This window comes from Megascapheus bottae, chromosome 23 (genome assembly GCF_031878675.1).
Source record: "Megascapheus bottae isolate mThoBot1 chromosome 23, mThoBot2.hap1, whole genome shotgun sequence".
NCBI classification, from domain to species: Eukaryota; Metazoa; Chordata; class Mammalia; order Rodentia; family Geomyidae; genus Megascapheus; species Megascapheus bottae.
In genome coordinates this window covers 27,619,676-27,647,416 of record NC_143531.1, presented here as the reverse complement: position 1 = coordinate 27,647,416, position 27,741 = coordinate 27,619,676, and the positions used below count along the sequence as shown (strand labels likewise).

At 51.4% G+C, this 27,741-nt stretch overlaps 1 protein-coding gene across 2 annotated transcripts; it reads right to left on the bottom strand.

The window, feature by feature from the left end:
• Positions 1–1,921: 1,921 nt before the first annotated feature.
• Positions 1,922–27,299, bottom strand: Setd7 (SET domain containing 7, histone lysine methyltransferase). Of its 2 annotated transcripts, none has more exons than XM_090356928.1 (8): positions 27,168–27,299; positions 15,982–16,111; positions 11,525–11,726; positions 10,712–10,901; positions 9,030–9,111; positions 6,806–6,923; positions 6,199–6,356; positions 1,922–5,776 (listed from the first exon to the last, which is right to left on the bottom strand). In XM_090356928.1, exons 1-8 carry the CDS (start codon positions 27,259–27,261, stop codon positions 5,596–5,598), a joined length of 1,155 nt encoding a protein of 384 aa, XP_090213054.1. In that variant the 5' UTR covers positions 27,262–27,299; the 3' UTR covers positions 1,922–5,595. The 2 variants fall into 2 exon arrangements, with proteins under 2 accessions (XP_090213054.1, XP_090213055.1); XM_090356929.1 differs by lacking the exon at positions 27,168–27,299 and adding an exon at positions 26,706–26,858.
• Between the last annotated feature and the right edge of the window lie 442 nt (positions 27,300–27,741).

The window sequence follows — 27,741 nt, the reverse complement described above, 5'->3', positions numbered from 1 at the left end:
CCTGGCTCTTACTGTAGTGCCTTGAAAATGGTAAATGGCTGGGAATATTTTTAAACAGCTACAATAGTCAAGTGCATTCAGTAATTTAAATATACACACAGTCATAGCGTAAGAAATCATGATTGCTTTTCTTCCCTCATTGGCCAAAGAAAGACCCACAAACGATTGTTTATTTTGTTTAATACTTGCATTGTTTCTAAAGCGCGAGTATAGCAATCTTTAAATTGACTTTTCATTACAAATATTTGTCAAGTTTTGTTTCAGAAACATTTTTCCTACTCTCTTGCACATGCGCCCAGACACACTACAAAAAAAATTCACTCATAACACAGGAAGGGCAAACATGACTCATGTAAACATCTTCCATAGTTTCCCATAATTTAAAAAAATCATAGAATTCTTAGATATTGAATAAGGCTCATAGATTTAGTTCAGATTTCACAAAAGACCCGAGGTGCTTGCTAACTGTGAAGGGGTTAACTTCGGTTGAGATAAATGCTGACAGTATATCCCTGGGTCCCGCTCCGCGGACACACCTCACAACCCAATATATGCATTTCAGGATCAGAGGAGCACATGGAAAACCCAGGAAGAGAAACATTTGAAATAGGGAGCCAGAATCATGGACATAACCTTTTTATATGATAAGCAGGCATTCTGTAGTCTCTGTAGTTTTCCCATCCAAGAATCAAAATGAATTAGAGTAACCCAAAATATAACCACATAGTTAGGGCTGGATACAGTGGCAGATATGTTCATATTGCTAGCATACACAGTGAAAATTTGTCATTTATTGTTTTACTATGTCCAGAACTAAAGAGGGAAAACCCCCATCAGTCAAATTCATGACAGAGGAGGCTATTACTATTTTGTTCCTTTCTTTTTTCCCCCTGGAACTCAAGGTTAGGCATTGGGAGGTATGTCTTAGGTGGTGGGTGACTGGTCTTGATGTTAAAATGACCTCTAAGGGCTGCATGCAAGGTCACAAATAGGAAGCTGGGGGTTCTGCAATCTAGGACGTGTCTCTCTCCCTGGTTGGAAGTTGGGTCTGAGGTTCATAGTCTTCCAGAGCTGAGACAAGAAACGGACTGGGCTGAGAACGAGGTCCCTGCCGAGGGACTGCCCCCTCTCCAAGCGACAGAGAGGGGCTCGCAGAGATGGCTGGAGAATCTGACACCCACCGGGGTCTGCACCCTGCTGTAGTGCCCTGGACTTGGGCCCTGGCAGTTAGGGAGTGCGGGGATGGTGGCTGGGCACTGAGGTCATGGCCAAGTCTGGCTTCAGATTCTGTTGCCCTGCAAAGAAATTGTGCTCCGGCGTTTCTAATGCCTCGGATTAGCTCTTGGGCCCCAGGGCCCGTGGGAATCCCTAAAAGGTAAACACACTTCCATTAGCACCGAACTTAACACCCGCAAGCAAGCGGCTGAGGCACTGGGAGCCTATGAGCCCCTTGACACAGACAGCGCCCAGAGGGATCTGTAGGCTCTGAGTTTAAAAATCAAAATTGTCTGCGTTCTATCTCAGCAGACTCGGAATTCTCACCAAAAAAAAAAAAAAAAAAAAAAAACAAACAAACCTATTTTTGTCATGTGTTTCAATAGCACTGGAGTAAGTCAACTTCATTTAAATAGTCATTCAACCATGAAAATATTTCATACAAACATCTATTTACATACACACACATTAAAATTTGTGAAAAGGGTTTCTACCCTCTGTGGTTGTATGGCTTGAAATAGTTTCATTGCTTTGAATATAGATGTACACATTTGGCAAAAGAAAATTTGTAAAATTTAGTACTTAAAAACAAAAAACAAAACAAAACCCCTGGCACCAAGGTTCCAAATTTCTGAAGGGAAAAAATTTAAGGAAAAAAAACAAAATCCCCCAAGCCCCAAAACAAAATCAGCCCCAAACACAATCTTATCAACATACCTCAAGTACATGTAAATTTAATATATTTTGTCAGCCTTTGATCTGCGGCAAAGAAACATTACAACTACTTGTGTTGCAACCGTTTTGTTTTTCTAAAAGAAAAGCTGTCTGGACTCTATGTCACTATGAAGACAACTGGAGGCAGGTCTTTTGGGCGGGGGGAAGAAAACCTATCTCTACTTTCATAGAAGATTTCAAATGCGTTTTCGGAAAGTGGTTTAAGTTTTTGTACATAATAAGTGAAAGGTACTAAAAGTGCCACATGCTGACTCTTCAAGACAGCCCTTGAACTCGCTATTTTTGCATTTTTATGTTTTGACTTGCTGGGGCTGGGGCTAGAACCAGGCCAGGTGCTACACTGAGCCACATCCCCAGCTGATGCAATTTTAATATTTTAATTAAGGGTTGTAAATTACATTTGGCTTTGCTGGCTTTCCATTTGGAGGAGGGATTGTTGGTGACAAGGAAATAGTCTTCCACGTGTGATGAACCCAATGTGCCAAGAGGGCAAACTGTAGTCCCACCTGGGCTCAAAAAGGTCTTGAAAAACAAACTTCCATTTTAGATGCTCAGAGAGATCCAGGAAGAGGCAGAGTCACGCAAGGATGGGGTCTGCCAACCTCGGGTCCTCCTGTGCAGTTTGCAAAAGTCCCCATGCTCCTGGCTGGAAATCTCATTCTTCCAGGGACAGGTTTCTCGGCAGCCGTGCCTGCTGGGGACCACGCTTAGCTAACGCACAGAAAAGATGCGATGGGAAGGCCTGCTCATGCAGGAGGTGTACTGAGGCGGCCTGAGTGAACCACGTAAACGTGCGCGTGTGTGCACACACACATACACACACACACATACGCCGCACACATGGACCCCCGCTTTCTTTATTTCCTGGGACATGGGATCTGTCACATTTATCTTTATTGTGGTGACAATGCTACTGAAATGACCAGCTGCAGCTGCTTCCCGCTTATTTCCTTCCAGTGTGTGTGTGTGGGGTGGAATAATTCATCAGGATATTCCGCTTTAGGTCAAACAAAGAACACTCTTTCACAACAGTTAATTTGTTAATTCCTATCCCGTTTCTCTACCTGTCACTGAACTTCCGGCCTCTCTCTGCAACCTATGACAAAGCTGTGTGTATATATGGGGGGGGCAATTAGTGATGTGTGTGAACGTTTGTGTGTATATGTGTGAGGGAGGAAGTAGGAAAGACGGAGGCAGACGTGTGTGAGAAAGCAGGAGGGCAGAGACAAGAGACAACCACAGCACGAGAGGCAGTGCAGAGGAAACGGTGCCCAGGAGACAGTCAGAAAGGCATGCAGAGCGCCAGGGAGAGGCCAGCAAGCGAGGGGAAGAATTCAGCCCAGAGGAATGGGCGGACTGGGCTGAGCTGCTGTTCCACTTGGGCCCCCAGACACTTGCTGTCCTCTGTGTGCAGAAGAGGAAAAGGACTGCCGGAAGACACAGCTAGTACGCAGAGTGCTGGGGAAAGCCGGAGGTCAGCTGGGTGTGTCGTTCCCAAGTAGTCTGAAGGCCCTTGGTTTAAGCCAGAGCGCCGTCCATCACCACTAAGATTCTTCTATCCCTCTATAAAACCAATTCGACTCTGCTTGAATGGGAGAATGCACCAGCTCTTTAGGACAGGAGTTGTGCCCTGCTTCAGACAGGAGCAGCCAGTGTGGTCCAGGAAAGCTGGCCAGTCACAGTGTGTGGGGACCAGTGGCTGTTCCTGCCTCCTTGCCCTGATCCTCGCCCGGCTTCAAAGCCCAACTCACTTGGCCTCATGAAGCCATCATTCTCTTGGAGACAGCAATCCACTTCTGACATGTTTCAATGGAAAACACCCACGAGAACACAGCAACACCTGTCAGTACACTGTCCATGTGAACACCCACTAGAACACCCAGAAAGCTCCACCCATCTGACAGAGGGCCTCTTTCCAGAGAACAGCAGTAATCCTGTACTCACAACTCTTCAAGTGAAGACTTTACTTGGTTCATTTCATGGGAGAGTTTTCTGGAAATCCTGGGATTCAAAGTGCTCTCAGAAACCACCACCACAGCTGCTGCTGGGCTCGGGCAGTCTTGAGGGCTGAGTCCTACATCCAAGGACCCTGACTGGCCAGTTGCAAGCAGCTGGCAGATATGGGGAAGGCAAGGAAGATGGAGCACGTTCCCGAGTGCCTTCCTACGAGCCAGGTGACCCAGCAGACAGCAAACTTCCTTCTGTCCACGCACTTAGGGTTCCTCTAGACCCACAGGTATTTCTCAGCTGGCTCACGAACACCTGGAAACCTGCAAGGATTCAGCAGCTCTCAAGACTGAGCTTCAGCACAGTGGCATGTGCCGAGTGTATTTAAAAAGGCCCAAACCCTCAGAGTTCACTCGGGGCCATTCCACTAAGCCACAGATTTAATGTGTTAACCTAAACACAAGAGCTTTTCTCCTGATTTTTGCAGTCATGATTTCACGTGGCTTGTGAGACAGCCAAAATGCTATGGGCGTTGCTGCTTTGAAACTGTATGGGTGTGAACTCAGCTTACAATTCTGTGAAGCAGGTAAGAGCTTTGAAATGATTACGATGAACAGTTTTTAGCATTAAGGTTAGTTTATAACAACTGCTGGTCAGTATGTCTGCCTTCATTGTACTGATTTCAAAGAAATTCTTAAATTCTAATGCAGAATTCAAGGTTTGCTATTTGACTTTTGAATTTGATGCCTTGTCACAAGCCAGACTGCACTAGGTTTATGTACATGTAATGTGTACCCAAGGAGAAAGAAATTCACTAGCTTTACCAAAGGTACTGGGAAAGTACCACAATTACTGCCTAGAAACACTAATTTACCTTTCTTCCCTCTTAAGGTATATATATTACAACTCTCCCATAACTTAATACAAACAAAGTAATTCATTTCTTCCCACATCTGAAAGCAAAGATATCTTTGTTTACATGCGAGAATAATAATTCTATAATAATATTCTGGCCCTATGAGCCAGTACTTGATATTAGGACATAAGAATGAAATGATGGTATAGAAAAAAAAATCAAGAGATGCAAGTCCACTCAGGAGTTTTCTCATTACAGAATATCTAGGCTAGAGAGTGGGTTCAAGGCAGAAAATGGGCTTCTTTCTGCCTGCTGGGGGGGGGGAATCCCCCAAAACAAAGCCATTCTATTATAAAATACAGATCAAGGTTAAAAGGCAAACTCTACTACATTTAGAGAACAAAGATCTAATAGTTTTTCTACCTTCCACATGGCACGTGTGCAAATGAGTCGCACAGTTTACACTGGCCATAGGAAAAAAACATGGAGAAACCAACAACGAAAGGACTGAACACACACACCCCTTTGCTCCTTCAGTCTGATTTTTTGGCATCTCCGAATGTGGTCCAGATTTAGACTTGAACCACCCAAGAACACCACGCTGTCTGACGTCAAGTGCTCCCGAAACCTCTCAGTGGGACGCCAGGGTGAAGCTAGCTAATTTTAAGTTGGGGATGAGTAATACAGTCAAACCTAGTTAGTATGCGGGAGGAAGAGGTTGCGAACGCGGGAGGAGGGGTTGAAGTCACAGCGAGAGCCAGCCCTAGTGGTCCGGTTGCAGATGAACGGAGTGCATAGATGCAAGTCTCTCCCGGGGGGGTCTGGCTCCGAAGCCAGGCCCTTCACTTCTGCTGGGTGGCCTGGAAGGCCTTCAGCTCCACCTGGTACCACTCCGGGGCCTCGGGGCCGCTCTTCCCGGGGGGGCTGTGATCATAGCCGTAGGCAACCGTGAGCTCCTCCTCGGCCTCCACGGCTCGCAGGGTGCGGATGCATTTGATGGGCCCAAACCGGGGGTGGACAAACCTGGGAATCAAGACGCACGAGGTCACCCGGGGCCAGGTGGAAGGCAGGCGGTGGGGGGGGGGCTCCCCCACACGTGGTCACCCTGCACTGGCCGGAGTGCCCCGGGGGAGCGGCCAGCAGCTTGGGCGTCAGCTGGGAGCGCCTCACATGCAGGCCCTTCTCCAGGCCCCGCCGTGTTGGAATTCGGGTGCGCTGTACCCCAGGGGCACACTGCTCCCCTTCCTTCCCAGCTCTCCACCAATGCCCAGCCATTTATTCTTTCTGGATTTTGAGCTTTCAGCCACACTGCTGAGACTCATGGCCAACGTTCCGGGGACACTGTCATGGGGAAGCCATCTCTGAGGCCGAAGAACACCATTCCATCCCCCCATCCCATCCCAGACCCCAGGCATCTACACCCCTGCTGCTGCACACGGACTTACATGTCGTAGATGCAGTTTGGAGTGAAGGAGTGGTTCGCCTTGTGGCCCAGGGAGGCACAGTACCGGGTCACATGGTTGTAGGGCTCAGGCACGTCGATGACTGTCTCTTCATCCAGGGACAGGGTGTTGCCGTTTAGAGCCCAGTCCCTGCTGTCCACCTGTGGAAACAAGACGCCGTGTTGCGGAGGCACCGCTCCCAGAGGCACAGAGGATCACGCTGGCATCAATCAACTCATTCTTCCTCAGCCTCCTGCACCTGCCTGCCATGCATGACAAGCGTGGCGTCTCCACACATGGGTGAGGTAACGCAGCACCCAGTTACTATGTGAGGTTCCTCGTTTTATACAGAAAAGCAAGGTTCCCGTGCCTCACAAGGTCACACAAACACCCGACACTCCACGCCTGGGAAGGCCTCTCAGCTGGGCACTGCTGGCTCACACCTGTAATCCTAGCCACTCAAAAGTCTGAGATATGAGGATCAAGGTTCAAAACCAGCCCAGGCAGGAAATCCATGAGACTTATCTCTAACTCACCAGCAAGAGGTTGGACGCGTCAGTTCAAGTGATAATGTGTCAAGCTTCGAAGGAAACTTGCTTGAAACACTCACCTCTTGGTGTGTAATTCGCACTCCATTATAAAAAGACATGACAGTGTTAGGGCCCACAGGTATCTTGGAAAACAACCCTTCGCCTGCGCTGGAAATGAGGGACTCGGCCACATAAACCCTGAGAAGAAGGAAAACAAATCCAAATCATTTCTTTGAATACAAAATTAGGACCAGTTCCTAATTATCCAATAAAGAAGGAAGATACCAATAAACCACAATCTGGAAGCATTGAGAGCAGAGAAAACGGAATAGGAAATTATCTTGTAAAGTTACTCAGTATATGACAGAAGGGTATTTGTATATTTTTTTTCTCTTGTAGGTGTTTAGCTCACTGTTCATGACTATTTGGGGTCCTATCAGTCGGGTAAACATTTTTCGTACTTAATTAACCAAGTTTGTCCAAGCCAGACAGCAGGAGAGGCCTGTTTTAAACACCAAGATGGCTCTTCACACACAGGTTTGTCAAGCAATGGTTTGTAAGAAGAGAAAACCAGTCATGGCCGCCGAGTTGCATTTAACAATAGCACAGGTGTCCCATCACCCACTCCCAGACCTTCGGACATGCTGGCACAGCTGTGGATGTTTCCTTCATGGACTGGAAATCTCAACGCCTTCTTCTTACTCTGTTTCCGCTCTGCAATAGATTACATGTCCTGGCCCTGTGGCACATTTTTCTGAGCTGGCAGAGCCCATTCCTTGCCCTAATGTGCTTGCTTTGTGTGCTATGCTTTGTTGGAACCAGGACTAACGACTGCATGGCACATCTCAGGTGTTCAGGAACAAGACAAGTTCCCATCAACCTCCAGCTTCCACCCACTCCAGGAGATTCTGTTCTGGGTGCTGCTTCTCCTGTCTGAGGCTTGGAATAGATACATAAGACAGATCTGAACCCAACTTGAGGCCAGGGGTCCAGCCTGGGGCAGCTGAGCCTCATGGACCCCTACCAAAGGTTTGGCTGAACCTTAGCTAACCTACTGAACTCCAGGTGTGTGTGAAAAATAACATTTGCTTCTATAAACAGCTGAGAGTCTTGAGAATATTATGAGGCAGAATTGTCACCATGATAACAGACAAGACTGACGCCTACAGTTTCAGCACGGTTGTGTTTTGGGGTGAGTGCAGAGACCTAGCCCTTCCCTCTTTGTAGTGGGGCCACAGCCTCCAGCCACCCATTTTCCTGCCTGTGACGCTGCGTGTGGTCCTGTGTGAGCAGGCAAGGAGAAAAAGAGACCGCAGGCGGGGTCCTTACAGAAACAGACCAGTTGCTGGGGGAGTATCTTAGGGGTCCTAGGGAGGCCCCGCCGTGAATGCAAGGCTAGAGGATTAGCATCTCATACCCAAGGCAAGAAGTGGAACTAGGACTTGACATTCTGAGTGCACTTCTAGAACCAGGGCCTCGTCTGGCATGAAATGGAATGCTTTCTTACTCCGCATCGTTTGTTTCTATCTTGCTTTTCTAGAATAAAGAACGTGCCTGGCTTTGCACTCCAGACCCTATGAATTGGGCTTAGGAGAAAAAGAGGTTTTTCTAGTGGTGCAGGGTAGATTTGAGGAGGGTGTGATGCTGTCCTCAAGGGCAGCGTGGGTCTCGCCACAGAGACAGACAGCAAAGCCCTAAGAAACCGACTGGGACACCTGGAAGGTCACAGCTACCGGATGCAGTGCTTTTTACCTACACTTTTTTGGGGGACAGGGTGTCCTGGGGCTTGAACTTAGAGCCTGGGCAAAGTCCCTACACTTTTTTTTTTTTTTTTGCTCAAGGTTAGTGCTCCACCACTTGAGCCACACCTCTGCTTCTGGCTTTTGTGGTTAAAATCTCTTAAGACTTTTCCTCCCTGGGCTGGCTTTGAACCATGATCCTTAAGACCTCAGTCTCTTGAATAGCTAGGATGACAGGCTGGAGCTAGCAGTACCCCATTCTACCTCCCCTGGAGCTTTCTTCCTGTGAGTTACTTGTGAGGGGCTCTGGGCTTCCCAGGGGACCACTCCCTCTCCTCCTCCCCTGCCACGAGGACCACATTCAAATGGGAGGCGATGAAAGTACCCTGCCTCAGAACATATACTCACTACTTAGAGGATCTGCAAGGGGAAAAGGACCCTTCAGCCAGGGGCGGATTCTGAGCAGCTGCCCAGCCTGCACAGGAGCCAGAGGCAGCTCCCTCCCTCCACCGGGCTTTCTAACCTCACAGAAACGGTGCAAGCAAAGCTGTAAGGAAAAAGTTACCTCTCTGATTCATACGGATCTGGAAGAAGAGCATTGGAGGAGATGCAGGATGAAGTTGACTTATCAAAGTGGTACACGGAACCTAAAAACAAACAAACAAACTGAAATGTCCGCATAGATGCATCATCCAGTTCAGGCAGGCAAGACGCTTCTAGCCCCGGACAGGAAGAGCTAATTAAACGCCGATGATGTGAGAACAGTGAGCTGGTGAAAAGAGGTGCTCATCAGATTTCATTTTTACTTTCATTTTCACGTCTTCCTGCATAATCACCAGTGGTGTGGAATTCTACCAACACCCATCTCCTTACACTAAGTCTCATCACAAACGTCCTCTGCGTGTCAACTCCACGTGACAATGCTGCATCAGACAGCAGGCAAAGACAAAGGGCCGCGCTATTCCTCTTGTGAACTTCTTCTATTACACGGTACTTTTGCCAAGATGACCGTATGCACATTCTGACCAGTTTTCCCTCGTCTTGTCCAGGAGCGAATCCAGAATCCCATGCTTCGATTTTAACTGATTATCAAAACAGAGACATTTACAGCTATCCAAGTTGGACCTCAGTGTAAATAAATGACTTCCCATTTTTGGACAGCTTTATTTTGAAAAATCTTCTTCCTCTTCTAGTTAGGTAAATATAATTTAAAAAGGTCTGGATTTATTAACTTCTCCCTATAACTCAACCTGAATCAGAAATCCATGCATACATGCTTTGCAGGAAACTGGAGTATTCTGGACAGTTTTTTCTTTTTCTTTTTTTGCCAGTCCTGGGCTTGGGCTCAGGGCCTGAGCACTGTCCTTGGACTTTCTCAAGGCTAGGGCTCTACCACTTGAGCCTCAGCACCACTTCCGGCTTTTTGCTATGTATGTGGTACCGAGGAACTGAACCCGGGTCTTCATGCATGCTAGGCAAGCACTCTACCACTAGGCCAAACTCCCAGCCCTTCTGGACAGTTTTCTTATGCTGTGCCACTTAAAACACACAATCATGATTTTTCTACTTTCCTGGTTTTCTACAGCCCTGACAGGAATGCCTCCAGGTGGCACGCTGCCCTTATAGTCTAGGCTCTGTGCAGCACGCCGCTCTGCCACACACGTGCGTGCCAGGATTCACTGACCTCTCCCTGTAGCCGTTATGCTGTCACTGTTGTGTCACTGTGGACACTCAGAGTTCCCTTGCTTTGTGTTTTGGCATTGAAGATGGTGTGTCAGTGTTCTGGAGATATAGACACCGACTGCTTGCTGCCTCATCCCTGCCTGAGAATTTCCCATCTATGTCCTTCTCACAGGACTCTCTTCAGAATCTCCTGATAACACTTGTGGCTCAGTGGGTCTGTCTCACATGTGGCTTGGCCACGTGACTTGGTCTGAAGAGTGAGTGGGAATTCTACAGTGAGGCTTTCAGAGACGTCACAGGTATCTGCTTATGTGACACATGGAGTACACCAGGAAAAAAATCCCCCTCACCACTGTGTCTTCAGCTTGGACCCCATCATTAAGCTACACAAAGCAGATGGGACCTGACCAGAGCCTCAAGACTGGGCCCAGCGGGGGCCTGGCTGGCCAGCTGTGTCGACTGGTATATACCACAAAGGCATTGTGGTACAACACCTTGAAAGTGAGCCACTGAGGCACAGAGTCTGCTGTCTACCAGCCCCGTTCTGCAGCATCTCCAACTTACTTCCAGGCACCAGTTCAAAGCGTGGCCCTCCTTCTTCATTGGCCGAAAGAATGGCCAGTTTTCCTTCGATCATCTCTCCGTCGATAAACTTGCCGAAGAGCGCAGTCCTCTCGTCAGGGTACACGTAGGCAATCTTCTCCCCGGTCATCTCCCCGTCTTCGTTGACCTCTCCTACGAGGCTGCCTCCATCCTGGCGGAGAACCCCAAACCCAGACACTCTTACACAGATTTACTCTACACCGTCAGGGCAAGAAAAGCCTTTCCTAGGTATAACTCATAGCGTCTGTCTTTCCAGGGTCTGACTTCCCAAAGGAGTTATGATTTTTTTTTTTGCCAGTCCTAGGGCTTGAACTCATGGCCTGAGCACTGTCCTTGGACTTTCTCAAGGCTAGAGCTCTACCACTTGAGCCTCAGCACCACTTCCGGCTTTTTTCTATGTATGTGGTACCGAGGAATTGAACCCGGGTCTTCATGCATGCTAGGCAAGCACTCTACCACTAGGCCAAACTCCTGGCCCCAGGAGTTATGATTTTTTATTTTTTGCCAGTCCTGGGGCTTCAACTGAGGGCCTGAGCACTGTCCTTGGGCTTTCTCAAGGCTAGTACTCTGCCACTTGAGCCACAGCACCACTCTGGTTTTCTTTGCTTAACTGGAGATAAGCGCTACATGGGCTGGCTTTGAACTGTGATCCACAAATCCCAGCCTCTCGAGTAGTTAGGATGACAGGCACGATGCTGTGGGTGCCAGACTCTCATGTTGCTCTTCTGGATGAGAAGCCACGGGGTTGTGTGGAAGAGAGTGGTCGCAACTTACCGGGAAGAAGACCCAGCACATGCCGTGGCGGACGTTGTCTTTGTACTGCCCCTTGAAGATGAGCCTGCCGTCTGGGTCACATTCCTCTGCTGGCCCGTTCAGCTCCCCGTCCATGTAGAAGCCCCGCAGAATGCCTCCATCCTCATAGGTGTAGACGCCGTGGCCCTGCAGGGCGTCATCCACATAGAAGCCCTCCAGAGTGCTGTGAGAGAAGGAAAGACGGGAGCCTGTGTCCACCGCCAGGGAAGGGCCCCGAGGACCTGCACGCCCTTCCCGGCCCACTTCCGAGCGCGTGCGTTGATTGTTAGGCCAGACAGTGGGTACGATGAAGAAGAACGATTTTACTATGGTCTCTGGATTCCTAACTATCTTTTCTCTGCTGGAGGAAAGGACAAGAACAGCTCTGCAAAAGTCTCACCTACCCATGATTTCAAGGCCCGGTGGAAGCTGAGCCACCTGGACTGGGCGCTAACCCCTTCTCGGGGTGCTCCTGGGGCCCCTGGAAGACGTCTAGAGACGGCTCTCCAGGAACACAAATGGGTTCCCAACGTGTACACATGCACGCGTGTGTAGCTACCTGCGGGCCTCTCTCCACATCGCTAACTCTTCCTTCAAGTTTAGCAGTCATAATTAGTCTCCACCAAGAGTCCCTGTGGTGATCTTTAGAAGACATGGTGTTGGCGAGTGCAGTCATGTGCCATTTACAGTCAGATTCGCCTCTGAGAAAGCTGCTACTAGAATTCACCCCAGCGGGCACGTGGCCAGCTATACAGCCAGGCCCTGTCAGAAGCTTCGGGACCTCTGCCGTGGCTCGCTCTGTGGGTCCATGCTTAATGTAGACCCGGACTGTGCACACATGCGCACAGACAGGATCGCAGCCCACAGGATGGGAGAGGGGGCTGCAGGCTGAATCCTGCTGAGGCCTTTTGCCTCCCCAGTGCTGGACCAGTGTGAGAGTCCCAGGGGGGAATGTGGCGGGGGCAGGCATCTACTCTATTTCTTTCACAGCCTCTCTCTTTCACATCAGACTGAACTCCTGAAATGAACTACTGAAAACACACTGGTGGATCTGCTACAGCAGTAAAACCCACTGAGATGCTATGGTAGTATGATGGACGTGTGTGTGTGTGTGTGTGTGTGTGTGTGTGTGTGTGTGTGTTTCCAACTACAGTCTCCGGCTTGTCACTGTCATCTCCCCTGGCTCCGTCTTGGAGCTGACAGTGGGCAGTGAAGTTTCCTGACCTTCTCTTGTCTCATAGTAGGTCTGAGCACCACCTCTCTCTGGAGGGGCCCTGGATGGCCTCCAGTGCTCCTCTGGCCCAGGGAACCTGAAGAGATGGGCCTCCTTGATTTCTCCACCCAGCTGGCCGTAAGTCCTGCCTGGGGCAGGAAGGCTCCACACAAACACAAAGTGAGGTCTGGATGGCTCGGCGAATGCTAGCCAGGACACGGTGCTCCAGGCCGCGCTGTGTCTCCTGTGTGGCTTCCGTGCTATGACCGCTGACTGGCAGAAGCACAGGTGGACTCCCCAGGGACGGGGACTGCCACCTAACTCGTGTGACCGGCAGGTGATGGGCCGGCCCGGCACTCTCAGGAGGCTGTCAGAACTGAACCAGATTATAGGACACCTAGAGGGTGTCTCTGCGGAATTTTCTGCTTACTAGTGGGAAATCTTCACAGCTTTTGAGAGTGAGAGTGAGTATGGGAGGGAAAAGACACAAAACGCTATGTTCTTCCGAGCCACTATAATCAACCAAGAACAACAGTAATGATGAAATCACCACCACCACTGTCATCATAACTATCACCACCACCATCACCATCATCATCATCATCATCATTACCATCACCATCATCACCACCACCACCACCACCACCACAACCATCATAACTATTATCATCACCACTATAACCACCACCACCATTACCACCACCATCACCATCATCATCACCACCACCACCATCATCAACATCATCACCACCATCACCATCACCACCATCACCATCACCACCACCATCACCATCATCATCATTACCATCACCACCACCACCACCACCACCACCACCATCACCATCACCAGCATCACCCATCCCGCCCTTTCCAAAGCACACTACACTTGACCTGGTCTTACAGCCTTTCTCCTCCGACCACCATTCCGAGAAGCAGGTATATTTATCTCAGTGTACAAATAAGAAAACAGAAGTGCAAGGAGACCAAGAGGCTGGCAGAGGACTCAGTCTGAGTTGATTTCCTAGGAAAACCTTCCACCACTCTGCCAGCTGTGGCAGAGACAGCGAGCTACCAGGTAGAAAGGAACTCACACTGACTTAGTCTCAGCCAGGTAAGCGAGGGAGGGGATTGAAGCCACTGCATCTCCAAGTTCCTTCATGAGTACAAGGGGAAGGGAAACCACCTTGGCGACGTGTGGCTTGGCACTGGGCAAAGGGCAGGTGGACCCAGTGATTCCTTTCCTCCCCTGATGAGTGTCACAAAAGATCTTTTGCCTCAGTTCACACTGTCCTTTAGAATACTGAGGAATCCATCTGCCAAGCCTCTTTCAAACACAAGCTGGACACTGTCAGATGCATAGAAGCCTTCACAGGCTATTCCTGCTGCAACTTCTCTGAAGTGTCACCAAGCACTATGTTGTGACAGCCTGCCCGGTGGCCTGTCGGTGCCTCCCTTAGATGGCCTGGGTGGGCACCATGTGGATACTTCACTGAGCTCAGAGGATGGCCTGGGCAGACGCTCTGGAGTGGGAAACACTTGGATATTTGACAGACATGTCAAGAAGTGGGTTTATACTCCGGAGTGGTAGTGTACCCCTCTAGTCTCAGCATGTGGAGGCAGAGACAGGAGGATTGCACGTTTGAGGCCAACTTGCTGGTCTTCCACCTTAAAAGACTCAGTGGGTGGTAGCGTAAAAGTGAGTTTATGGGTGCCTCACTAGTAAGTACGCATGTGTTCCAGTTTGCAGACGGCTTGGGCTTGAACCTGACCAACTTTTTCTCCTGGTGACACATGCAAATCACCACCTGTGTCAGATACACTGGGGTAAGTGGATGGAGAGCATGGTCGTCAGTGACTGACTTGACAGAATCATTCCTGAGCTGCCCACAGCATGGAGGGCAGGTCCTGGGGGCCACCCTCAATTCCCTGCTTGGCACACAGGCTTGGAAACTCAGGCTAGCCTATTAATAATACTCATGCACAGGCTTATAAAGCCAAAGGCAACCAACATGAACCAGACAGCCAGTCAATTGTGGTCTCTCATCTCCAAACCATGTGCACCTGAACCAGTCCTGCTCCTTCTGCTTCCACACCCACTCTGCAAGAACTCTATTACCCTTGTATTCAAGTATCAAGTACCCGAAGCACAAAGAGGGGCAAAGGACATGTACAGAGATGAGTGCTGTTGACTGAATAAAAGGAGGGCTGCAGCATGAGATGAACAGCCACATTTCCAGACAAGAGCTATAAATACACTGCCATGGAAACGGGCAGAAGGTTAAAGGGATGCCGAGCAGAGACACACGAGCCAATGCCTGGGCGAGGTCAGCGGTGACCAGGCACGGGGCTGGCTTTCTCGGCAGGGGAAAAGAAATGTCCTGGCCAGGGTCAAGGTGACAATTCGTTATCCAAAGCCTATTTTTTTGCCAGTCCTGGGACTTGAACTCAGGGCCTGGCAATATCCTTGGGCTTTGTCAAGGCTAGCACTCTACCACTTCTGGATTCTTCTGTGTATGTGGTACTGAGGAATCTAACCCAGGGCTTCGTGCATGCTAGGCGAGCACTCTACCATTAAGCCAAACTCCCAGCCACAAAGCCTATTTTTTTTTTTAAGTGGAAAAGAGAGGTTAGGAACAAGGAAAAGAAAAGGTTGGAATTAATCATTAAAACAAACTGGGTGCTGGTGGTTCGTGCCTGTCATCCTAGCTACTCAGGAGGCTGAGATCTGAGGATCAGGGTTCAAAGCCAGCCAGGCAGGACAGTCTGAGACTCTGATCTCCAATAAATCACCAGGGAGTCAGAAGTGGAGCTGTGACTCAAGTGATAACATGCTAGCCTTGTGCAAAAAAGCTCAGGGACAGTGCCTAGCCCCAGGACCGTGCACCGGTGTGCACGCGCACACACGCACGCACACACACGCACGCACGCATGCATGCACGCACGCACGCCCCTTTTCAGGGTTGGAACTCTGGTGGTCTTTGCCTATCAAGCACAAGGGCCCTGGGGTGTGATCTGTAGCACTGCAAAGTAAGTAAACAGAAACAACGTTTCATGATGAGTTTCAGTTGCTTGATTTTTTGGTTTCTGGGGTCTCACTGTGTGGCTCAGGCTAGCCTTGATCTCCTGCCTCAGCCCCAGCTGTGTGAATTCTGTCACTTGTGTTGTTCCTTCACGCAAGCTAGCAGGGCCCCCACACGACGCACAAGAGGCTGGAACGGAGCGCTACCTGCCATCAAAGAAGAAGAACTTCCCGCGTCCGTTCTTTTCTCCGTGGACGAAGTTGCCTTCGAATCTGTCTGTGGAGGAGTAGGTGACGGTGCAGAACCCGTGTGGCAATCCATCCTCGTCCAGCTCCCCTGGGGAGAGGGGCCAAAGGCAAACCTGAGCCGGGCTCTGCCCATGCTCTGTCCTCCGTCCTCCGCCCTCCATGCCCCCCAGTCCCCAGGCCCGGGCCCCTCCCCGGCAGGCAAAGCTCTTCCCCTTACCCCACACGATGGGATTGTTAGGGACACTGGCGGACTCACACGTCCACAGCAACACAGCCAGTGTGTCACCACTTACTAAGGGCTTCCCCACAAGGCCAGACGTAATCACATCCCGAGTATCACATCCGGTATCAGTGAGCAGCTCCGAGGTCCACCGCATCTTTCTGATCTGCAGTCTCCCCACCAGGAAATAGCATCCGCAGCCAAGAACCCTCCCTCCCCACCCAGCCTACATGTGGGGGAGGTCGCAGCACAGCTCTTCCCAGGCGTTATCAGGCCCAACCATCCCCTCCATCTACACTCCACTTCATCCCGGAGGTCTTGGAACTCGCAGCACAGTGCTCCTTCTTGAGCCCCGGCCCACCGCCTGGAAAGAACACTTCTGCTTGGCACCCTGCTTACTCCTGTGTCTCTTTTCTTACATAAAGTGAGGGGTGTCTGGCTTTCACACTTGATGACTGTCATCTACTGACAGCGTTGGAAAAGTGAAGCTAGCCTACTGGAGATGGGCTAGGAGCAAGACTAGAATGTTCTCACATTCTAGTAAGTCTGGCGGATTGCTCATTGACACGGCGCCTCTCAAGCTGGGCTACTGCCTTTCAAAACCAGCACAACAGACATCTACTTCTCTCCTGTGTCTGCGATGACGTCACTTTCTCTTTAGTACCAGAAACAATGACTGCAGAGTTAACATGTAAAGAGTTTGGGCTCCTGTTCTCTTCCCTTTGCTTTCTTCTTGCATATATTAGGATAGTTTTGCTGCTCAAGATCTTTTTTTAATATTATTATTATTTTAGCGAGCCTTCGCTGGCTAACTCACATCTGTTAGTTATATTCCTAGAAGGACCAAAGTGGGAAAACTGTGTAAAGGCATCCTTTAAAAATCCAAGCAGCAGCTGGGTGCCGTGGCTCGTGTCTGTAAAGCTAGCTACTTGAGAGTGGAGTGAAGGCCTAAGCAGGAAACAGCAGACTGTGTTCTCCAATTAGCCACCCAAGGACAAAGGCCCAGACCCTGAGTTCAGGCACAGGACTGGTACATACGTGCACACATGCAGTTCAGGCACAAAACTGGTACACACGTGCACACACGCGTGCGATCCAAGTGGCAGCAAAGTCCACATAGAAATGAAGCACCACACGGGAGTTGGTCTGGGAATGCAAGACGGGAAGCCGGGGTTCTCGGTATCCACACTCTGTGGCCTCATTTCCTGCTCTCTGCCTGACCTGGGCCAGGCCTCAGCTCCCACCCAGCAGCCATCAATAAAATGTTCTAGATTGTTCTATCCCCACAGACTTGCCAAAACGAGGGTACGATGGCCTCTTAGCCTCTCACTTTATTTGGTGCTTTGTGGTGATGTTTCCAGCCAGCGCTCTCAGATCACTTGATCTGTTTTCTCTGGTCTTTTCAAACAGTCTCACGTTAACTTTTACCAAAAATAAAAAATAAAAATAAAAAAGAAAGGAAGAAAAAGTGATCTTGCACATAAATAAATTTAAAAAATGTTTTCTTCATTTATTTGCTTATTTATTTTGTGCCAAGCACAGGCTCTCCCACCTCAACTGCCTCCAGCCCATAAATAAGATTTTGTACTGACAGCAAAGAATTGTTCCAAAACAGAGCGAGGCAAAACAGGGCAAAACCACAAGATTGAGTGCATGTCACAGAAGCACTGTATTTCAGGATTTATGTTAATAGACAATTAGTGAACTTGAGTTGGCCATGAAGAAGGGTGATAAAATGGTAGTTTTTTTGTTTTGTTTTTTAGTTTAATCTGGTCAAGTAAGATTTTTGTCTTAAAGGATTATTACCAAATGAAAGTAGACAGGAAGAAAACCAGAAGGGGCTCCGCTATGCCTCCAACCTGGTGTTACAGTGACAGAAGTCAGGTAGAATACATTACTTTTTGGACAGTGTCACCGCTTCCCTGGCTCTCCCTCCCACCCACAGTTGTAGAGTTCAATTTCTACAGTGTCTGGTGACTGCCCCTGCTGCATTTCTTCACCTTTTGTCCCTCCATTTCTGTGTCCAATCTGGCTTTTAATGGTTATTGGGAGGATGGTGCCTCCTCTATGGACTTTTCTGTCCTGGGTCTCAGCTTCCAGAGTAGCTAGGATTATAGGCCTGAGCCACCAGCGCTCAGCTTTCTTGTGTATTTTTCTGGAGAAGGCGGGGAGGGCTGGCGACCCATCTGAAACCCTGCCATTACATATGAAATACAGACAAGGAGGGATAGAACAACACTTTTTTTTTTCTGGTGCCAGTCCTAGGGCTTGAACTCAGGGCCTGGGCACTGTCCATGAGCTTCTTTTGCTCAAGGATAACCCTCTACCACTTAAGCCACAGAGCCATTTCCAGCCTTTTCTGTGTATGTGGTACTGAGGAATTGAACCCAGGGCTTCATGCATCCTAGGCAAGCACCCTACCACTAAGCCACATTCCCAGCTTGGAATAGCTCTTTAAGACAGCTCCAATACATATACGCCCTGGACTGGAAGTCCCTCTGAGCGTCAGCTTCGTCTGAGCCTCCCTGCTTTTCCTCACGCAGTCATGTTCAGTGGCTGTATGCTGGCTGTGTGCCTCTACTAAGTGGTGATGCCAGCCTCACCCGCTCAGCACAGGGATCTTGAGGGCCTGTTCTTCCTGCAGCCCAGCCTGGAGCCCCATCAGTGCCTCCCCAGTCTTTTGGGAGCTGACGTTGTAGCCGTGGCTGGAAATAAAGGCAGTAGCTGCCCCACTGGCTTTTGTCTGGGCTAACAACTCGGGTCATGGCTGAAAAGGGAAATGAAAACATTACCTATTATGCAATGCAGGGACATTAAACACTAAAATGTGGTTTCCAGATGGTGCAGAGCCATGACAGACAACCCTACTGAACACTTCCGTGCCCTAAAGTGGTTTATTTCTCCTAACAGGATGAAAGAATAATATTGGGCTGGAGGTGTGGCTTAGTAGAAGAGGATCTACCAAGCAAGCTCAAAGCCATGAGTTCAAATCCCAAAATGAGAGAGAGAAAGAAAGAGAGAGAGAGAGAGAGAGAGAGAGAAAGAAAGAGGGGAAAGAGTATGGCAGTTTACATGTGTAATTGTAGATACTAAGGCGGTTGAGACCCAGGAACCATGTTTCAAAGTTGGCCTGGGATAAAAGTCTATAAGGCTGTAGCTCCAATTAGCCAGCAAAATATCACACTGGAGGCATGGCTCAAGTGGTAGAGCATCATCTATAAGCAAGCCAGCTGAGTAAGAGTTCCTGATTTTAAGCCTGGTACACACAACGTGCACATGTGCACACACACAAATAATATAGGGCTGGGAGTGGTAGTGTGCTTGCTTTGCATCAGGTGCTTGGGTGCCACAAAATAGAAAAAAATTCCAAGAATATTATCCTTTAGAAGAGATGGCAAATAGTCTCATAAAGAACCAAGACACTTTTTATCTTTCTTATTGGTTACAGAAACATAAAGTTGAAGCAAGCAAATATGATGCCTAATTATTAATTAATATCTGACCCCATACAGACCGGGTTATTTAGAATACATGACTACTTACATGGACCACAGTGACTCACTTCCACACCAGCCTTTTCTACAAGGGCCAGGAGATTAATGTTAGGTAGGCACTAGGCTTTGGTTTTCTTTTCACCAAAATAAATGGAAGTGACATGATTTGATGCCCCAGGCATAGGAAGTAATTTGGAGAATCACTGTCTGAATATCTAATGATGACAATTCTGTTACTGAAGGAGATTCAATTTCCTTTATTTTTAGAAAAAAAAATTCTATCACTGTATAGTTAAAAGCTTTTGTTTATGAAGTGTTGTTGGGAACAAATTAAATTTAGCTGTTCACAAAGCTAGGAATTTAGTGTTCTACTTTGGACTTAGGTATAAATATCAGAATAATCAAGTTATTCTCGGATGAGAGTACTTACTAATTTCTTAAAAATTCTTTCACCATGGGGGGAGTTTGGCCTAGTGGTAGAGTGACACCCTCAGGTTTGATTCCTCACTACCACAGAAGCAGAAAGAGCCAGAAGTGGCACAGTGGCTCAAGTGGTAGAGTGCTAGCCTTAGCCAAAGAAGCTCAGGGACAGTGCCCAGGCCCTGAGTTCAAGCCCCAGGACCAGCAAAAAAAAAACAAACAAAAGACCAGTTACGTTTGCTATTCCACTTTAGACGGAAGAAATGCGATGATAAACATGAACACTAGGCATAAACTTCTCATGTAAGTTTGTCCAGTCTCCACCTTGCCCTATTTATGAATGAACTCCAAAGGGATTCTCTCAGCGTGGCAACTTAGATGCCAGTGAAAACGACAGGTGTCATCTCATGCAGTAAAGGTACTTCAGCATCACTACTGGTCCTAACAAGAGTCCTGGCTGGAAGTGTGACCCACGTGGTGGAGTGCCAGCTGTGATGGACAAATCTAAGCAAGAGCAGGAAGCCTTGAGTTCAAGCCCTGCCACTGACACCACACACACAATTTCAACTCTGCCCCATGGGGAATTGAGGTCCTGATGCCAACAGAGGGAGTCCTGTCACTTTGTTTCTTTCACTCCTTGGGGGGGGGGATAAAGAGTGGGGGGGCAGAGAACTTCAAGGTCATTTCTTACAAGACCCAGGGCTTGTAACCCTCCCTGTCACCGTGAGGGCCGGCGGGCTGCTTGTGAGAATAAGGAAGCCGGCCAGGCCTCAGAAAGCATCCTCTTGACTTGTTCTGTTTCCTTTGCAACAGCAGGATGCGGTCCACAGAAAGCACTAGATTAAGATTGTGATTAATCAAGACTTCCGTCCTGAATATATAATAGCCTTGAGTAGTTTTCTGAGCAGTAGGAAACGGCTTACAAGCTATGAAAACAACAATGCAACGTACAAAATACCCTCCATCACCAACTAAATTATAACCAAGAGACTTTCTAAGCCAAGTAAAAGCAGGGAAGATACTAAAAGTGATTGGACCACTATTCCCTGGGCTCTTAATTCTCCCTCCCTTCCTCCCTCCCTCTTCTATTTGAGGTAGAGTGCTTGAACTTGGGGCCATGTGCTTGTTCAGCTGGCTTCACCATTTGAGCCCCATTCCCAGCTCTCCCTATTCTCACATGATTCTCACTGAAATGTTGCTTGGACAGTAATAAGATGGTGTGATTCTTTTTTTCCCAGGGCAGTAATAGTGAATTTAATGGTGAGGGAAATTGACACAGAAGAAAAACCATTTGGGTAGTGGCTTTGTGCTGGCCCAGGGCTAAATGCTTTCCTGTTATCTACATTCGATTTCCTGTTATCTTAGGAATGTCCCTGTCAGCCAGAAGATCCATCTCAGCTCCACAATTCACTTCTCAACAGAAAAGGGGACCCTTCTCCTTCCCCCCTCAGCACCCAGGCTGAAGCCTCTAAAGCGCTGGCACTGCTCAGGCCCCTGAAGAAGTAGAAAGAAGATTTGTGGTAACTCGCACAGATTACAAAACGCAGTTGCCAGCAGCACATCCTGCCTCTCCAGGCCCTGTGTCCTTGCTCTGATGGAGTCAGGCTGTCCTGGCCTGGTCCCTCGGCCACCTCGCAGGGGCCTTCGGCGGTGGTTCAGCCGCACGCTGGACTGCGGGAACCCTGCCTGCACTGACTGTCTGGAATCCCTCAGCTTAGGAGTTAGAGAAGGAAGGGCAACACGATCCATCGATCACACATCTGCTCTTCCATGGTTTTCTAAAGATTTTCTCCCGAATGCATGGATAGTTTTTGTTTGTTTTTCCCTTCCCAGAATGACTTCAGAATGTCCCCATGTCTGATAAGGGTCAAGTCTAAGTCTTGGGCAAATGACCCGAAACTCCCTCAGGATCACATACCCACTTGCTGAGGGCCTCATGCAGAGAGAGAGAGAGAGAGAGAGAGAGAGAGAGAGAGAGAGAGAGAGAGAGAGAGAGAGAGAGAGAGAGAGAGAGAGAGAGAGAGTGTGTTACATACACTGTTGACTTTGGAAACTAAATCACTGTTAAGACAAAACAAAACAGAATGGCACCCAGAAGAGGTGGGGTGAGTGGGTGGGGTTAGTGCAGCCACTTGGGATCCCTTGTTTTAACGGGGTCTTAGGATCATCCTTCTCCAGAGCTCAGCAGTCACTTGGAAGGGGCATACTGTTCACGCCCTGTGCCCGGCTCACACCTGCCTTGGGTGGGCAGCGGGGAAGCCTGTGAGGCAGGATAGGATGGGGGGGGGCAGGGGAATACTCAGTGGCTTGTTTTTCTCTGGTCCCTTGCTCCGAGGAGCTGATGTATTGCCCCTCAGTGACTCTCCCAGCTTCTAGGTCACTCTGGACTTTGTTGTTGCTTTTCTTCCCCCTGGGTATCTGCACAATTGCACAACGCATTCAGGTTCCTCCCCAGCCACACTCCTCCTGTGCAGGCCAGAAAGAATTTGCTGGAAGTACTTTGGTCTGCCACTTGCCACCATCCCTTCTCAGCCCAGCTCTGGGATACCTGGCCTCTTCCGGGAAATGGTGCCCGGAGGCTTCCTGGGGCCGGGAGGAATTGCTACTTCCTTCCACGCTTCCACTTTTTCACATACGGGAAGCTGACTTGAACTGACCTCAGACATCTGTCTGTGGGGAGGAGGAGATGGGTGCAGCATGACAGATTCTTGTGTCCAGTGACTCTAAGGAAGGATGACGAGCCTCAAAGTGGTTCTGTTGTTGTTAGCCACAGCAGAGGATGGGGGAGGGAGGCAGCTCCCCCACTTGTAATCCCGGCCACTCAAGACCATCTAGAATCCCAACAGGGGCTGCAGAGTGAAGGAGGGCAGACACAACCTCACAGCCTGTAGGAGAGCTCAGCTGGAGGTTTTGGGCCCTCGGGGCCCAGGGCTTGCTGCTCTGCCAGGGGGCAGGGTGCCTCAGGTACAGCATGACACAGGTGTACCCCTCCTGTTTGTCACCTGCTCCACCAGCCCCATACCCACTGGACACACATCCACCTTCACCAGGGCCGCAAGTTCCCCTGGGACAGAAAGCCAGTGTGCAGGCAATGCAGCAGCTGCTTACACTCCAGCCCTGGCGACAGCAGCTTCTCCAGTGCAGACTTGTGATGAAGACAGGGAAGGTGGGAATAATGCTCTTTTCCCAAATCCAATTCTCCAGCACACACAGAAGCCCGGGGGGGGGGGGGGGACCCAAAGAGTGCTGCTATGGAGTTCATACTATGCTTCTCAACTTGGTGACTCTTCAATTCCTACACTTCCCTGAGTCATCCAAAAAAAACCAGGAGGCAGAAAGCTTGGCTGCAGAGGGGTCTGGAGAGGCAGTGCTGTCTTCCTCAGTAAGCGTCCTAGGACTGGTTCTTAATTTCTCTGCAGAATCAGGACAGACGTCATGCTCCTCTCCTAAGCGGAATGCGTGACATCTGAGAAGCACTCAGCACAGACCTGAACAGATTTGCTACACAACTACCATGACTCAGACCTGTAACCCTAGCTGCTCAAGAGGCTGAGATCTGAGGATCGGGGGTCAAAGCCAGCAGGAAAGTCTGGGAGACTCATCTCCAATTAACCACCAAAAACCAGAAGTGGTGCTATGGCTCAAAGTGACAGAACACCAGCTTTGAGTAGAAAAGCTCAGGGACAGGGTCCCAGGCCCTGAGTTCAAGTCCCACAACTGATCCCAACCCAACCCAACCAACCAAACAAAAGAGCTACAACTGCAAAGTCAAACAATGAAATATGGAAAGCAAAGCTGAAGTTTCCACAGCAAGGGCGGGAGCCAGTGTTTAAATACTGGGACTAGTTTCTTCCTTCAGGAAGAGGTCTTCCTGAGGGAAGCTGACAGAGGCCCAGAGTGGCTGGAGAAGGCCCTGCGTGTGTTCTACCACAGGCTCTCACGTACTCTTCAGGCAGTCTTCAAGTCTGGGGCTGACAGGCCTCTCGGGGCTTTTCTTCTTTCCTGTGGCTCAGGGGCTTGTACTTGCTGGGCTGTGTGCCACATTTGAGCCACGCCTTTTTCTTTTTTTTTTTTTTTGAGGGTCACTCTTTATTGCCTAGTATGGGCTGGCACTGCTGGGCCATGACACCAGCTCATTTTCCCAGGAACAACTTCTTCTTCTTCTTCTTCTTCTTCTTCTTCTTCTTCTTCTTCTTCTTCTTCTTCTTCTTCTTCTTCTTCCTCTTCTTCTTCTCCTCTTCCTTCTCCTCCTCCTTCTCTTTTTTTAAAGGTCAGAGACAGAATTCCAACTCAATAATTGACACTTTTGCTCATTGGCTAGCTGCTCTACCAACTGAGCCATGCCTCCAACCCCTCTCAGAACTTTTAAAGTTTAGAGGCCGCTTTAGGGCCAGAGGCCTAGTGGTAGAACACCTGCCTAGCAAGGGTGAAAGCTCTAAGTTTGGTTCTCAACAGTAAAAAAGAAACAAGTGAAAAATAAAATGAATAAAATTTAATCCGTTTACTGAGAGTTACAGCTAAGTAACCCTGTGTCCCAAGCCATCTGTCTATTCAAGCTTTCAGCAACTTAGTTCACCAGCATGGTGATTATTGATGTTCCTCTTGCTGTAAGAACTGAGGGCACCAATGTGAACACTCACCCTATAAAACAGCATCCCCAAGAGACTTCCTGCCTCACCCCGAGGGACAATCTCAGAATTAACATGCATACATTTCTTTTTTCTTTCACACGCGTGTGTGGATACTGCGTCTTGAACTCAGGGCCTGGATGTGTCTCTTAGCTTCTTCACTCAAGGCTGGCACTCTACCATTTAGGCAACAGCTGTACTTCCAGATTTTTGGTGGCTAATTGGACTCTTCATCCCGAGCCAGCTTTGAGCCTGGGTCACCAGACCTCAGCCTCTGGGGATTCGGCTGGTTCCGGCCGGAGGCATTTCTGAAGCTCACACTGCCCCAAGCGCAGGGAAGAATGCCAGCAGGAGGACCGCACACCAGGCCTTGTCCTCTGAAGTCACCGCGTGGGCACGTCACCTGGCCCACGGCCTGTCCTGATGATCTACATCAAACTTTTATAAGAAAACAGCAACAACCTGCGCGCAGCCTTTTTGTGTTTTTTCTTCCTGATGGGGAGGTGCAAGAAGTCAGAAGCTTTTAGATTCCCCGGATTCCTGTGGACAGGCTCCGGGAACGCCCTCAGGCTCACTAAACCCCAACTTCCAATGCACCCAGAAGAGCCCAGCGCGCTCTGTGGGTTCACAGCGCGGGGAAGTGTTTCTAAAGTTAAAAGAAAAAAAACCCCAACACTTTTACGTGGCTTTCAAGTTAATGAATTTTACACGGGATTGGATGCCGTTCAGAGAACTGGGGCGCCTCGCCCCGGGAGGGGTGGCGCACCCGGCCTGGACCCCCAGCTGCTCAGGAGGCTGGAGCCGAGGAGCAGGGTCACCTCCGGCCACCCACCAGGAAACCCAGAGGCCTGGGCCGGGAGCTCAGGGACGACACCCGGCCCGAGTGCAGGTCCCGAGGCCCCGACAGGAGAGACCCACGCGGCGGAGTGACAGGGACAGCCGGCGGGCGGCCGCGGGGCCGCGGGGGGCAGGACGCCCGGCCGCGGGTTGTGTAACGCGGCGCCCGCCCCGCGGGCTGCACACACAGCGGCGGAAAAGGAAAGCGACGGGCGGGGAACTCCACGGGGCTGTGGGGGCCGGGCGAGCCGGGGCCGGGGCCCGGCGCCCACCGGGGACCCCGCGTGTCCGGGCCCCTCGACGTCCCGAGATGACTTCATCTTCCCCGTGCGCGCCGCGGGGCCCCGACCCCTGACCCCCACCCGAACCGAGACGACCCCCATCCAGGCCCCGAGCGCCCCGCCAGCCCCCCGGACTCCGGACCCCCGACCCCCACCCGAACCGGGACGACCCCATCCAGGCCCCGAGCGCCCCGCCAGCCCCCTGGACCCCGGACCTCCACCCGAACAGAGACGACCCCCATCCAGGCCCCGAGCGCCCCGCCAGCCCCCCCTCCTGGACCCCCGACCCCGGACCCCCACCCGAACCGAGACGACCCCTATCCAGGCCCCGAGCGCCCCGCCAGCCCCCCCCCCCGGAACCCGGACCCCCGACCCCGACCCGAACCGAGATGACCCCCATCCAGGCCCCGAGCGCTCACGCGACCCCGGCCGCCCCGTGCGCCCCGCCAGACCCCCCCGGACCCCGGACCCCCGACCCCGGATCCCCGACCCCGGCGAGGCCCAAGTGTTTAACCGAGGAGCTCGGGCTCCTGGGAGACCGCCGGCCCCGGAGGCGATGCGCCCCCCTCCGTCCCCGCCGCGGACGAGGCTGGGCGCCGGGCGGGCTCGCAACTCCCAGCCCGGGGCGCAGGGCCGGCACGCACGGGATGGAGCGGCCGAGCGTCCCGGCGACCCCAGCCCCGCGGAGCCCCCACTCCGGGCTGTACCCCCCCATCGGCTGTGCCCGCCCCACGCCCGCCACGCGCGCAGGCCCGACCCTGCCGATCGCCGGCTGGGCCCCGGCCGCGGGCCCCGCCCGTACCTTCCACCGCCTCCTCCACCATCTCCTCGTCGCTGTCCATGGCGGCGGGGGCCCGGACCAGCGGCGCGGCGGCGTCCCGACGCTCGGGTCTGCGGGCCGCGAGGGAGCGAGCGAGCGCTGGGGCTGCGCCCGGCGCGTTTGGAGGAGGAAGGGAAGGGGAGGAGGCGGAGGGGCCGGGGAGGAGGTGGGGAGGAGGAGGGGCCGGGGATGGCAGGCACGGTCCCCCGCGGCCTGTCGATTCCGTGGCCCCGGCCGCTGCGGCTGTCGCCCCCCGCCCCGAGCCCCCCGGCCCGGGCCTCCCCGGCTCTGGGGCGCCGCCGCCGCCGCCACTTTCTGCCCCCTTGCCGGGGCGCAGCTGATCGCTGACATCACCCGGGCACGCGCTCCGCCCTGCTGATTGGCAGGGCCGCGTACCTTCCCGGCCCCGTACCTTCCCTGCCCCGTACCTTCCCTGCCCCGTACCTTGCCAGCCGCGCCTCGGGGCGCCCAGGCCGGCCGCCGCCGCGCGGCACTGCGCAACCCTGCTGTCGCCGAGCGTCCAGACCAGCTCCGCCATCTCGGATCGCCCAGCCCCCGCTCGACCCTCCACGCCGGCGCGCCTCTGCAGCGCCGCAGCCGCCCCACCCCCGCTCTCCCGCGCCGGCCGCCGGGCCCGCGGCGCCCGCGCACTCGCGCCTGCGGGGCCCGCGCACCCCGGCGCCGCGCGCCCGCGCCCCGCCGCCCGCGCCCGCGCCCCCGTCACCGCTGGGCTGGACTGTGCTGAGAGGGTGTGTGGAAGGGGAACAGACAATCCCGGGCGCACACACCCCTGGGGAGCTGGGGGGGGCGGGGAGGAGCCCCCGTCCCGGTCCCGTCTGTGGGTGGACGGGAGGACCTGGGGTCTCCAGAGCCCCTGGACCGGAGGGCTGGAGGGCCCAGCGGGGCCCCACAAGCGCGGCCAGCCGGGTGAAGGAGATTATATGTATCTAGATATTATTTATTTATCTATTTTGCCAGTCCTGGAGCTTGAACTCAGGGCCTGGGCACTGTCCCCGAG